Below are 13,648 nucleotides of genomic sequence, written 5' to 3'. Positions count from 1 at the left end.
ACTAACTCTTGTGTTTTATTTAGTTTTTAGGTACCTAGTGTTCGTAGCATGCATGGAATGGGAGTAGTATCGCCATTGATCTCACTCGTATCAATAATTAGTCTTTTCTTTAAAGCATTATGTAACACCCTGAGGACCACCACAAGCCCAAAGTGATGTTGAAACCAATCTACAAGAGCTGTCGAACTTTAAAAAAAAAATCAGCAACACATCCCTTGTAAATTGAGGTGTAACTGACCAAACATTACATAGAGAGATAAACATATGTCACACTAACACCATAAGCAACCTAGCAAACGAGGAACTTGTCTCTATCATACATCCAAGCCACAATAGATCGAACATACATCAAAAGATAAAGAGTCACCCACTGACAACACAACAAGTCTAAACGAAAGATATAGGTGATCGTGCAAACATTGTATAGCTATCCATCCCGCATGCTCGCCATCACCTCAAGTTGTACCTGAAAAGACAGTAAGGATGATATTAAAAAATCTCAGCAATTGAATTGCTTTAACAAGCTATTGAGCTACCGTTGATTAAACATTCATCTTCACATGCTATCATCCACTAGCTAAGACTTCATCTTAGCAGTATCATTCAAAACGATATTAAAGACTTCCTGGCATCATGATATTGATATTGATGTATTTAAAGTAACGACACCCATATGAATACACATGTATGCACATGACATGATATTCCTCACCCTTACCCCTCCATAGGCAATATAAGAGTGTGCACCGTACCTATTCTCGAGTAACATACGATGTTGTACCCGTACTGTCGCGAACGCTGCGCGACATAACTTCCAATGTAGAAAACAGATATATATGACATGCTTCATGTATAAGTAAAAACATAACTTTCAAGATTAAATATTTCCATGAGAATATGTTTGGATACACATACTATGTTCTTCCTCACCCTTACCCCTCCTTAGATAATGTAAGGGTGTGCATCGTACTCCTTGTCGAATAACATACGGTATTGTACCGGTAAGGTCGTGGCCAGAAGACGGCGACAAAACTTCCAATGCATGAGATGCATATGTATACCATGTTTCATACATAACCAACAACATAATTTCTAGTCAAAATTAGGTGAATACCATTGCAAAAATACCTATATTGGAAAGTACCATCGGTTGTGAGGATGACATATGGACCCAGGGTCCGCATGTCATCCTCACATCGATTGTATTTTCCAACTTTTACGATTTTTGTGATGGTACCTAGCAAATTGCCCCTAATTTCTAGAATATGCTTAAGACTTCAAGAATTGCATAACTATGATAAAGAACAACTGCAAAGTGATGAAAATCGATTCATCCACTTCTTAATTCAAGATTCAAGTAAACTTCAGAAAACTAAATATTAAGGCAACAAGCTCATGCATAAACGAAAGACATGTTTTCAACATATTAATATACTTCAAGTATTGCATACAAAGAGTATAAACATATGTAAGTAAATAACATACCCCACTATTTTTACCTCATAATCCATGAAATCGTCAAATCTTCAGAAGGTAGACAGAAATAATATGCTCACATTCAATTTAAAAGATTATTAAAGAGTGCGTCAATTAAAAGATGAGGGCAACCAAATAATAGACTATAGCACAATGCAACCACTACATTCACTTGCCTTCACCGGTGGTGAAGACGACACTAGCTACCACCTGAAGCGGCACCACCCAAACAAACACACAATTAGCACCAAGATATTGCAACAGCAAAACAAAAGATGGCACACGCTTCTACGCCTCAAAACCCTGCAATCCCGGCAACCGAAGGCTACAGAAAGGCATCTACCAACTAGCTCACTAGACACTGAGTAAGAACCTCATCTAGCTTGGTTGAAGACCGAAGAACAAGATACAACACACGGGCTAAACCTTGGCGGACACCAACACCGATTAGCTAAAAGCGCATAACCGCTTACCAAAAAATAACAACACCAATGCCATCGTGAAGCGTACGACAAGAACTACAACTTCCATTATAACCATACCCTTGCATCCAACACCGGTTAGGCCTCAAATGAATTAACTCGCTACTCCCTAGCCGGATCAACAAAAGCACTCCACCGATGACGAGGACAACCAACCTCAACCTCCTACAACCATATAAGGATTACGGAGGAGTCACCTTTGGAGCGGAACCACATACCGCCGAAGAAAACCGATGAACTCACGGATGGCCCCCTCCTCCCTTCTTCTTTCTTCTCTTCTTTCTTCTTCTTCTTTTCTTCCTTGCCAGCCGGACGACCACCCCCCTAACCGCTCCTTCTCCACCTACTGTAATACCCGGAATAATTGTTGTCTTTGGTTTTTCTTCCCTTCAAGTCGCAACGAAAGGAAGAAAGAAAGGAAGAAATCGCAAAAGAAATAAAAGAAGAACAAAATCAGTTTGGGGGTTGTCTGGGCTGGCCCTAAAGCCCAGCCATCCCTCCCATGTACCCCATGAAACCCTAGGCAGCCCCTCCTCCCCAAACAGCCGTTTTCCCACCCCCTCTCCACCCTTGGCCGCCCCCCTTGCTGCAGGATGCCTGCTGGGCATCCCCCTCTCTGTTGCTTCTGCAAGGAAACGAGAAAGAAGAAAGAAGAAAGAAGGGGAAGGGAAGAAGAAGGAAGGGGAAAGAAAGAGAGGGATCTGACCCCGTGCTGCCCTAAGTTTTGGAGGAGATCAAGGTGAGGTGGAATCCATATTTTCACCTACAAATAGATGATTTGTAATGGTTTTTATACTTGGGGAATAGAGAATTTATGGGGAGAAATCTCGTTGGATTATGATCCTCCGGTTTCAGAATTCTAGTTTTCTGCAGCTCTGTTCGGGTCTCTATTAGGGCATGTTCGAGGCCGAAATAAATTATCCAACTATAAGGTTTTTTGTAGGGTTCTTGCTGATCTATCCACTATCAAAAATTCAGAATTTTTGGCCAATTAGTTTAGTAGATATGAGTTTTTGAATTCGACCTTAGTGAGGTTCGGTCTTTGTGGTCAAGGTTGGCGTGGCAGTTTGTCTCTCTTGAAGGAGTGGTTGAAGTCTACGAGTGGAGTGCAAGGTTTGATTACCTCTTTTTCTGAGGGAATGTCTTCCAGACCTAGAGCTTGGGATCAACTTTGGCCGATCATGGTGGAGCAAGATCACGTAGTTGATTTGCAGTCTAGGCAGTTTGAGTATGTGGCTTATGTCTTGGACTGACGAATGCCCCTAATGTTTTATGGAAGCAATGAGTAGGATGTGGAGTACTTGGATGCTTTTGGGTATCTTGGTCTGTTCTTAGTCCAAAGAGGAACATGAGGTTCAACTCAGTTTAGTTTTGGATGCTCTTCGGAAGGATAAGTTCTAGGCAAAGATGATGGAGTGTGTTTTATGACTTTCTAAAGTGGATTTTTCTTGGTCATGCAATCAATCAGCATGGTAAAACAAGACCTGGAAAAGTGTTGCTTGGGTAGTGTTATGGAAAAGGCCAACCAATGTGACAGAGGTTTAGATCTTAAAGGGTCACCACCCAACGATGTTGTGCGAGGCATGAGTAGCACCATCAAGTATGCGAAGATCCTTTGGACAAATTAGTCAGGTCGGGAAGCAACCTTGGAACTTGAGGAGCAGATGTGTGAGAAGTATCTTGAGCTCTTTACAATTTGAAGAGTCCTAGTGGATGGTTTTGATTCGTTGGTTGTGGCTGTGTTCTTGTTTTTGCTTGACCTGTAGTTTTGGACAGGGTGGATTCGGGGACGAATCCTTTTAAGGAGGGGAGAATGTAATACCTGGAATAATTGTTGTCTTGGTTTTTATTCCCTTCAAGTTGTAGCCAAAGGAAGAAAGAAAGGAAAAAATCACAAAAGAAAGAAAAGAAGAAAAAAAATCGGTTTGGGGGTTGTCTGGCCGCCCATGGGCTGGCCCTAAAGCCCAGCCATCCCTCCCATGTACTCCATGAAACCCTAGGCAGCCCCTCCTCCCCAAACAGCCCCCTTCCCACCTCCTCTTCACCCTTGGCCGCCCCCTTGCTGCAGGATGCCTGCTGGGTGTCCCCCTCTCTCCACCTTGCTGCTGCAAAGAAACGAGAAAGAAGAAAGAAGAAAGAAGGGGAAGGGAAGAAGAAGGAAGAAGAAAGGGGAAAGAAAGAGATGGATTCGACCCTGTGCTGCCCTAAGTTTTGGAGGAGATCAAGGTGAGATGGAATCCATATTTTCCCCTGCAAATAGATGATTTGTAATGGTTTTTATACTTGGGGAATAGAGGATTTGTGGGGAGAAATCTTGTTGGATTATGATCCTCCGGTTTCAGAATTCTAGTTTTCTATAGCTCTGCTTGGGTCTCTATTAGGGCATGTTCGAGGCCGAAATAAATTATCCAACTATAATATTTTTCATAGGGTTATTTCTAATCTATCCACTATAAAAAAATTCAGAATTTTTGGCTAATTAGTTTAGTAGATATGAATTCGGCTATTAGATTCTGGCGAGATTTCTGAACAGTAATAGATCTATTCAGTTTTTGGGCATATTAGATGCCAAACCAGTTTTTCAGAATAACTAGGATATTGTAGAGCATTCGTTAAGCTTTCTAATGGTGTGTAGTATGAAATTTTTTGTTGGATATAGCTCTAGTTATGTTGTTCTGAATTTTCTGCAATCGATCATTGATAGATTTCAGTATCAAATGTTCAGAACTTGATTAGGCCATGATCATGATATTTTTTGTAGATAAAAGTTATAACAAAGTTGAATCTTGTGTTGTGATACACATGTCCTCAAAGTTTTAGATTTTTTGGATCTTTTTTGTGGTAGATATAAAAATGTGAAGCTTGCTGCCTGAAATTTCAGATAGATTCTGAAGTCTGTTTTTAGTTGCAGTTTAGGCCATCTTAATGGCAGTATAAAAATATGGTATTTTCACAAAATTTGTAGGTCCTGTTCTGTAGTTTTCAAAAATGTATTTGTTTCCTATCATTTCTTTTGTAAATAAAAAGATACGAAAAAGTGAAGCAACATTGCTACAGTTAAACGAATGTGATGAGTGTCAGTTTGTTCGTTAGATGGGTTGCGGGGTGTAGGACCATGTTCCTTGATATTTGTATTTCATGTGATATGTTGTGGTGCTGATATATGGGCGCTTGAGCAGGTGGTGTTATGTCGATGTGTGTATGTCTTGTCTTTATCGTCGATAAAGGCAAGTGAGCGTGGCGGTTGTTGCCACAATTTTAACTTGTTATTTTTGCTACCTCCACTCATAATAATGCAGCACACATGATTATAATTATTAATTTGGAAGATTATACCTACTTGCTCTAGATCTATGAGTTTAGCTTAATCTTTTGGTTATAGTTGATGGAGTCGTATGCAATAGTGATAATGCCTCATCGGTTTAGTCATTTCTAGCATAACCTCACCTTATATATAATGTTAGGTTACTTGAGGATAATGATGTCGGTTTTGTAGAAGCTTATAGTAGAGGATATGCTTGACTTGTAAGTGGGTATTTAATTCTTTTGGAGAGCTGTTTCATATGTCTATAACTAGTTGGAATATAACCTTTTTAAAACCCTCTACATGTTAAATGATAAGCTAGTAGAAACATAATTGTTATCTTTTTTGTCCTATATATAATTAAACTTGTAATATGTGGTTATGAAATGGGGTTGGCCTTGCTCTTTTGAAGTAAGTTTATTGTTGTTGTATGTTTATGTTCATGTCATCTACACTTTAACATGAAGAAGGAATGGTGGATATATGTGGACGAAGGTGGTTTATATGAATTATCTAGAAAATATTTTTATGTTGATGTATATTCACAATTGTGAACTATGCTGTTTATATTTTGGCATTTTTGAAGTATATCATGTGCATTGTATTTCATATGCATTAGAAGTTATGTCGTAAAGATCACGACTGTACCGGTATGCATCGTATGTTGCCCGAGGAGGGGTGCGATGTAAAAAAAGGCATGCTATTGCATTCATATGCATTGCTGTATGGAATGGATTGTTGGATATGTTGAACTTGCATTGGAGGTCATTATGAGAAGCGGCGCTTCTCCATGGATATATTCATTGTGGAATGACATATGGATTTATGAATGTATTGAAGTCCTACGTGGACTTGCATTGCATAGTATCCAAATGCATCATATTGTGTTACAGTAATCTTTCATATACAATTTAGTTGTGATAAATGGTATGCAGACGTTTGAGTAATCTTACTAACTGTAGAAGGTATGTTGTTATGAGTGGGTCATTCTTGTAAAACTGTCATTTATTATTAATACGGTTTGAACTCTTTTCGTGATGACTTGGATATTGATATTTCATTACAAGTCCTATTTAACTCTTAGAAGTTGAAGTCAATTATTAATGTTGAGATCATGTCATATGAGATAGATAGTTTTTTATATCTTGCTTATGTTATAGTTATGTTTGTTATGAACATGTATTTATCGATCTTCTTTTAGAAGTAACTATTTGACTTGCTTAAAAATGAACATGATGAATAATAAAATACCTTTTTATACCTATTTAAATTTTAAATTGATAATTTAAATATTGTGGTTTAAATAACTTGTTAAAGTAGTTCGTTTGCTGAGATTACCTAATCTCACCCTTGCATTTCCCCTCCCCAGGTTGTCTTCTTGAAGCTAGCTTGGAGGGAAGTGCTTAGCAGCATGTCTTACATGTTCATGACATCACATACACTATTTAAAGTAATTTTGCAATAATAATATAATAGATGCTAGTGTCATTGCTTGACTATCTTAAAAATGCCCTAGAGTTGTCAAACGTTTGTTCTTCTCTTTTACTACAATATTGTTAGATGTTAGTGTGGCGTTATGAATATATACCTCTATCTGTTGTTGCTTCCGCTTTGCCTCTCGTTTCAAGAGAGGTGCTGCCAATTTTTTTATATAGTTCGGCATGCTTGAAGCGTAATTAAGTAGCATTCCAGGCTTCTGTGGGACCCTGGGGTGTTACACTTACCCCCTTGCTCCCCCCTGCTTAGCCTCCCCCTTGCGCCCATCGGGCGATGGTGCTCCGATTGGCAACCGGTAGCAGGGCGGTGGCAGCAGGGAGGAAATTGCGCCTGGCGGTGGGAGGCGGCTCGGCCAGGCGGTGCCTCGGATGGAGGCGGCGAATGGGGCGATTGGGTTGAGACGGGCAAATGGGGGCGATGTGCATGTGGGATCGAGTGGGAGCCGATCCCACCGAGCCTTATCTTTTCTTTTCTTTTTCATTTTATCCAATGGTCTAAATTCATTGGTGAGAGGAATGGTGATGTCCTAAGAGGGGATGAGGTGAATTAGGACATTTAGAAATCTAAAACAAATTGGCTTCAAAAACTTCATAAGATAAACCTATCTCGATTTTTATCTAAATATGCTAAGGTTTATCTACTGTTTCTACTATATCACTCAAGGGGATTGCAACTTACTTTAGCAAGGTAAATTACAAGTATGTAATGCGGAAACGTAAATAAGGGAGATAGACAAACTCAGAACAAGGGATTTTTATCCCGTGGTATCGATGGCATGAATACCACCTCTAATCCACGTTGGAACTTCACAAAAGATATGCTTCTGGTCAGCACGACTCTTCCAGTTATGGCTCTTGAGCTACTAAGTCACCAAGATAAGGTCTCAAATCGATGAGCCACTAAGCCACTAATGCAAGGTCTCATCACTAACCTCTCTTCTGGTCATTTGCCGTCGTGATCACTTCAGAACTTGAGCCAGCAAGGCAAGCGTCTCTGTGTCCTTGTACACGTGTCTCGCCGCCGTTTCACACCAAGTCAGAGGGTCAACAAGCTTGAGTCACCAAGACCCAAGATGCTGGCGAGTCACCAAGACTCCAAGACGCCGACGTACTACTCGCTATAAGCTAGGATCACTCCTTGATCCATTCTTCAAGCTACAACACCTAGCTACAACTACTCTATGCTTATAAGCATTAAACACTCTCTAATCTTGTGTTTAATTACCTTGGATGATCACTTTAAGCATTTTAGTGGCTTGGATGTCTTCTCAAGTGTATATGAGCTTCCTCTAGACTCTAGCAGCATGTCACACCTTCAAATGACTGAGTGGAGGGATATTTATATCCTCAAAACCGCCAACTATCTATTTTCCCAATGACTTAAAAAAGTTGTTAACATCGGATGGTCCGGTGAGAATAATAGTAATAACACCGGATCATCTGGTGAGTATAACATCAGAATATAGGCGTTGGAATTCCACTCATAGCCTTTGTGAATACCAGACACTCCGGTGTGCCTTCAAATCTATCACCGGACCTTCCAGTGAGTTATCTTGAGCCAGCCGAGCCTTTGCAACTTCTCTGTGTAAAATGCTCCGGTTCATTCATCTGATATTCATTCCATTCACACCGGATCATCTAGTGAGTTGAACATTCTCTTTTTTCCGTGAAAAATGCTCCGGTGCAACTATCTCTGTGATCACCGGGCTATCCGGTAAGTTGATTTTCATTCTTCAGCACTTGCAGTTGCTTCTGCAACAAATGCTCTGGTGGGCACAAACCAAGCACCGGATCGTCTGGTGGGTTGATCTTCAGTCTTCTGCACTTACATTTTTCTCTGCAAAAAATGATTCGGTGTTACCCAGTACAGATCACCAGACTATCTGGTGAGGTCCTCATTCTTCTCTCTCTTTATCATAAATACTCCAGTAAGTTCAACACACAGAGCACCAAACTATCCGGTGAAACTATCAGCCTCTGTGCACAATATTTCGGTGAGTGTAAACTCCTCTACACCGGACCTTTCGGTGTGGAAAATCTTTCTAGGACTTCTCCAATTCAATTAAACTTTGTTCCAGCTACGGTGGCTTCTTGATGTATTGCATCCAAAAGATCTACTAACATATATTCTTGATAAATATATTAGTCATAATAACTATGTTGTCATTAATCACCAAAATCATAATCATGATATAATATGACCATTTTTGTTATAATTAGGCTCATCATGGACTCATCGAGTGCCCAAACTCGACGTTAGATAGCAAAACGGAATCGTCTTGTCGAGATCTACGTATCCGCGGTCTCCGATCATCCATCCGAGCATCAGTTCAAAATGTCAAATTTTGTACTCCTCGTGGATCCCACTATCAACAATTTGTATTTTCAGATATTACACATTAAAACAATATATGCTGGTTGGTCAGTTAAACAAACATTTGGTTGCGTTGGTCAAATGTATCAAGTTCAAGAGTTGTGTTTGTTCCCAATTTTTCATGAGGCTTTCTTTTTGTTTATATATTATGTCTATGGAATTTTGTGGTTTTGATTATCTAGGGAAGAGACCGTTTCAGTGGAGACTCTACCCAAAAAAGTTAGAAAGTTCTATTTTTAATGAGATTCAGATGTTTGATGGTGACCTCCAGGTATGTGGATACATGAGACGTTATACTCTCTCTCTCTCTGATCCGGTGCCTTTGAAGCTTGGGGGGCAGGGGCTGGTGAGCGCAGCTTCGCCGGAGGAGGAAGCCACAGCCCAGCCCACCGCCCTCGTGGGATTTGGGTAGAGATTTTCCAAAATTTGAGTGGAAAGTTTTGGGTGCTTTGGTACAAGGTCTTTTATTTGGGAGTGGAGAGTTTTGGTGTTGAAAGTTTTGAATCTGGGTGTATAAAGTTATTGATCTTGATTTTGAAAGTTTGAGTAATTTGGATGAAAAGATTTTTAATTGAGGAAGAGGTTGGTGTTTGGAGGAGGAAGAAAGGGGACTCCGTTCGCTGCTATCGGCAGCAACGCGCGCGCGCGCCGAGCAGACGCCCCGCACGATCGTCCTCAAAAATATATATATATATATAATAACATCCCTTACAAAAAAAAGGTTTAACCCACCATTGTGTAACTCTATAGTTGATAAGCTTGCGAGTATTGGTACTGGTCTCGGGCCAGGTAGTATCTTAATCTGACCTGATTTCATCCCCTGAATCTTAATCTGACCTGATTTCATCCCCTGATGTAATTCATCTAGTTAATGGAATTTCTTTCCGTCCAAAAAAAAAAGTATAACATTGCCAGAATAGGGCCTTTCTTTTCTTACCAAGGAACAAACATGAGACACTCCATTGTACTGTATCTACCCTCCAAAATACAAGTAGAAATTCAGTACAGGTACTCTCGCCAAAAAAAAAAAATATGAAAAGCAAAGAGAAGAGATCAGCACAAGTACAGACATGATCCGACTCTTTTCGGCCCTGGAAGATCAGAATACACCAGGCCCTATTCGTCTACGTCACCCACGCCTTCCCTCCCAGCGTGCGGCAAACTTTGTGCCAACGTTTCTCTTTCCTTTTCCCTAGCTTTTCTATGCTTCACATCTCTTTCAGTAACTCGAAAAATCGAAACTGCGAGGAAATCAAGCTCCAGGCCAGAACATAAAGGCACTTTTATTACCATTTTATTTATCACCAATTATACACGTATACATACACCTTTAAAAAGCTACTAGTGATGCCAACAAATTTGCATGTACTACAGCTTAATAAGAAGGAGAACCGTGCAAGGCTGGTGCATGGTCCGCACAAGTTGTTGTTTTCCTCTAGATCTACACCTTTTGGATAAGAACAAGATACTAGTCTTGTTTTCATGGATGCATATGCAACACGAAGGCCTCCTGCTTCTGCCGGAGATTACAGCATGCTCTTTGGAGTTTGGATGCTTGACCATCTGGTCCACAGACAGTTGTGTCTTCCACTGCTATTTTCTTCTTGTAGATTTCTTTTGCCGACGACAGATTTATGATTTCTCTTTCGTTCAAAACAAATCTGATTTCTCAACCACAAATCTATGGACCCCACGGTGAAAAGAAAATGGGTAACAAAATACTGCTACACTTGGTCACTGTAACTTGTACACAACTGTCGGTGGACCAGATGGTCAAGCGGTAAAAAAGAGTTAGCTGCTCAGGTAGCAGAAGAAAATGTTCTTGGCCAGGCGTCAACACAGGCAGGCTGTACTGCTCTTCTCCTAGGAGACGGGCAGGGTACAATCTGTTCAGAGATTGCCGCGTGATGCAAGCACCATAAATGAGAAAAATTCCAGAACAATCACCACAGCTCACAGGCTACTCCCAGAGAGCAAAAACAAGCTGATCAGAAAGCTCGTACTGCTACTGTACAGCTGCATATTTTTACAGACTCCAGAAAAAAAAAAGTTGCCTTGAATCAAGAAGGGTAGGTGAACACATTTCTCAATTTCTTTGGCATGAACAGTTCGATTAGATCCAGTATCGCAGCTCTAGGTACTAAAACTTATTACTCATTGACTCATTGCCTTTGTTTTACAGTTTGACACAAGTTGTTATACGGACGCGTAAATCACCAAGAAAGAAGAGAAGAAAATGAACTTACAATAGAAATTACTAAAATTACAAAGGACACAATCGAATCACCATCCCTAGTGAATAAAAGACAGCTCATTAACTCGGCAGATCTACCCCATTCTCAGTTTCTCACCATAGCAGCAGCAGCAGCTCGGCGAGGAGGAGCGGGAGAAGCGTCGCCGACGACGACGACGCGGCGGTTGCGGCCGCGCCGCTGTGGTAGAACGGCGGCGACGGCGGGCTGTAGTAGTAGAAGGGGAAGTAGGGCAGGAACGGGTTGGGCGGCGGCGGCATCGGGTAGACACCACCCCCACCGCCCTGCTGGGAGGCGCCGCCGCCGCCGGCATTTCCTCCTCCGCCGGTGGACCCGCCGGTCGGCGGGGGGTAGTAGTAGCCTTCGCCACCGCCGCCGCTGTTGGAAGGAGGGGGCGGGGACGAGTAGACGATGGTGCCCCCGCTGGAGGGATAGGAAGGCGGGGGCGGGAACGGCGTCGTGACCGGGGCCGGGGGAGGGGACGGAGGCGGGTAGTAGGAGGGGTTGCAGGGGTTGTCGCAGGAGGCGCAGAGGGTGCAGGTGGTGCCGTCCTTGAGCACGATGGTGGACGGCGGCAGCGGTTCGGCATTGGCGAGGCCGGCGGCGAGGAGGAGCGGGAGGAGGAGGAGGATAGCGGCCATGGCGAGGTGGTGGGGGAGAGAGGTGATGGGGATGGGAGTGGGAGTAGATTTGTGTGATGGGGCACTACTTAACTGGGAAGAGCCCAACGTAAGGTGGCGTGGTCGGCTACCTGGTTTTATTTTTAGTTCCGCGCTCCGTCACTTTCACGTTCTTTTTCTCTGACCTTTTTGCGCGTAAAGAAAGAGATGGCGCGTTAAGGGCAAACTCCATAGTGGAGGTGGGACGCCAAAAGGTGGTAATGGCTCGAATCGGAGTTATGTGGAGTGATAAGGTATTTGATCCGAAACATGAAACATCAAATCTAATTTAGTCTCAAAATTCATACCGGAAGTAAAACCACTTTATCCATGGCCCCGATAGGGATCCGAAACCGTGATGGTGGTGCAATCATGCGGGCCATCGGCCGTGGGTGAGGGGGAGTCGTGGAGGGGAAGGAGTGGTTATCGCCGTCGGCAGGTCAGGTGTACATAATCTCATCGTCTAATAAATGTTAAGATTCAAGCATGTACCTTCTTTTTTGGTTACGATAGCATTCACCAACGGTAAGAGATTAGGGTTAGTCTTAGGATTCGGGGTTCACCAATACCTCCAACCGTAGAGGGATGAAATAGTTGGTGGTGGCAGTACGGCGAGGCGGCAGTGGCGACGTCGATTGCAAGATTGCATGAGGGCGGTGGCTGGTGGCTGACAGCGGGTCTGACTTGGCAACGCACATTGATGAAGAAGGATGTAGATCCAGTGGGGGGAGGGGGGCAGCACATGCATCAATATGACGGTCCGTCGGAGTTAGAGAAGAGGTGGAGGGAGTTGGAGGTGGGTGGAGGGAGAGATGACAGGCGGCTACGTCATCGCCTTATCACCAGCAACAACTTTTGGTGGAGGTAGCGACCGAGAGCGGCGTAAATGGGATCGAGGGTGGAGGCTCGTGAGCAGGGAGAGAGGTGGTAGTTGCTGGTTGGGGTCGTTGAACTGGTGGAAGGGATAGGGTTGAGGGTAAATGTCGGGTTTTTTTGCCTATGGGCACCTGAGGGTGCAAATTAAGCCTTGGCGCCAGACATGACTCGAATCAGGGCCCCAATCTGATGGCCTAGCAGAGCAATTTCTATACTTGAATCCTCTCCCATCGGGTTTGAAACTTATGGGGGCCCGATCCGGCCCATTGCCACCCCTTGATAGTAGCTTGCACCAGGGAAAAACTTTTGGCCTGGTATATTTAATTATTTGGTTTACTTGGTCTACCAGTAGACCTAGCAGAAAAAATTTACCATGTTAGGGTATTTCGTTTGAATTTTATTTAAATTTTATCTGATTTATTCGATAAATCATGTTTACCGGTAGAAAAACTGACTTGTACAGCATCACTCAGCCTTGTACAAACTGCATTGTTGGTGGTTGGCATATGGAGGAAAAAAGGGCTATTGCTAGCTATTATTCATTATGTGTTAGTGTGAAGAAATAAGGGCCGTGCTAAAGTTCAAAGGCCTAAAATCGGTGTTCATTTCAGTCGACGCCCACAAGCCATCTCTCTTATCCCAGGGGTTATTAGTGGACCTTAAAAACCTTGAACTTTAATCCTCCTCTCCTAATCTCGCCAATGACTAAAGAAATGCAAGATTTTAGTC

General features: G+C 42.5%; 1 protein-coding gene across 1 annotated transcript; it reads right to left on the bottom strand.

Annotated features, from left to right (window-relative positions):
* Positions 1-10,951: 10,951 nt before the first annotated feature.
* LOC133900396 (uncharacterized) lies at positions 10,952-12,150 on the bottom strand. Its single transcript, XM_062341520.1, has one exon. The coding sequence runs from the start codon at positions 12,023-12,025 to the stop codon at positions 11,480-11,482; it is 546 nt and encodes a 181-aa protein (XP_062197504.1). The 5' UTR covers positions 12,026-12,150; the 3' UTR covers positions 10,952-11,479.
* Positions 12,151-13,648: the final 1,498 nt, after the last annotated feature.

This window comes from Phragmites australis, chromosome 2, assembly GCF_958298935.1.
Source record: "Phragmites australis chromosome 2, lpPhrAust1.1, whole genome shotgun sequence".
Classification (NCBI taxonomy): Eukaryota; Viridiplantae; Streptophyta; class Magnoliopsida; order Poales; family Poaceae; genus Phragmites; species Phragmites australis.
Note: the sequence above shows the minus strand (reverse complement) of the source record. Positions and strands in the feature narration are given on the sequence as shown.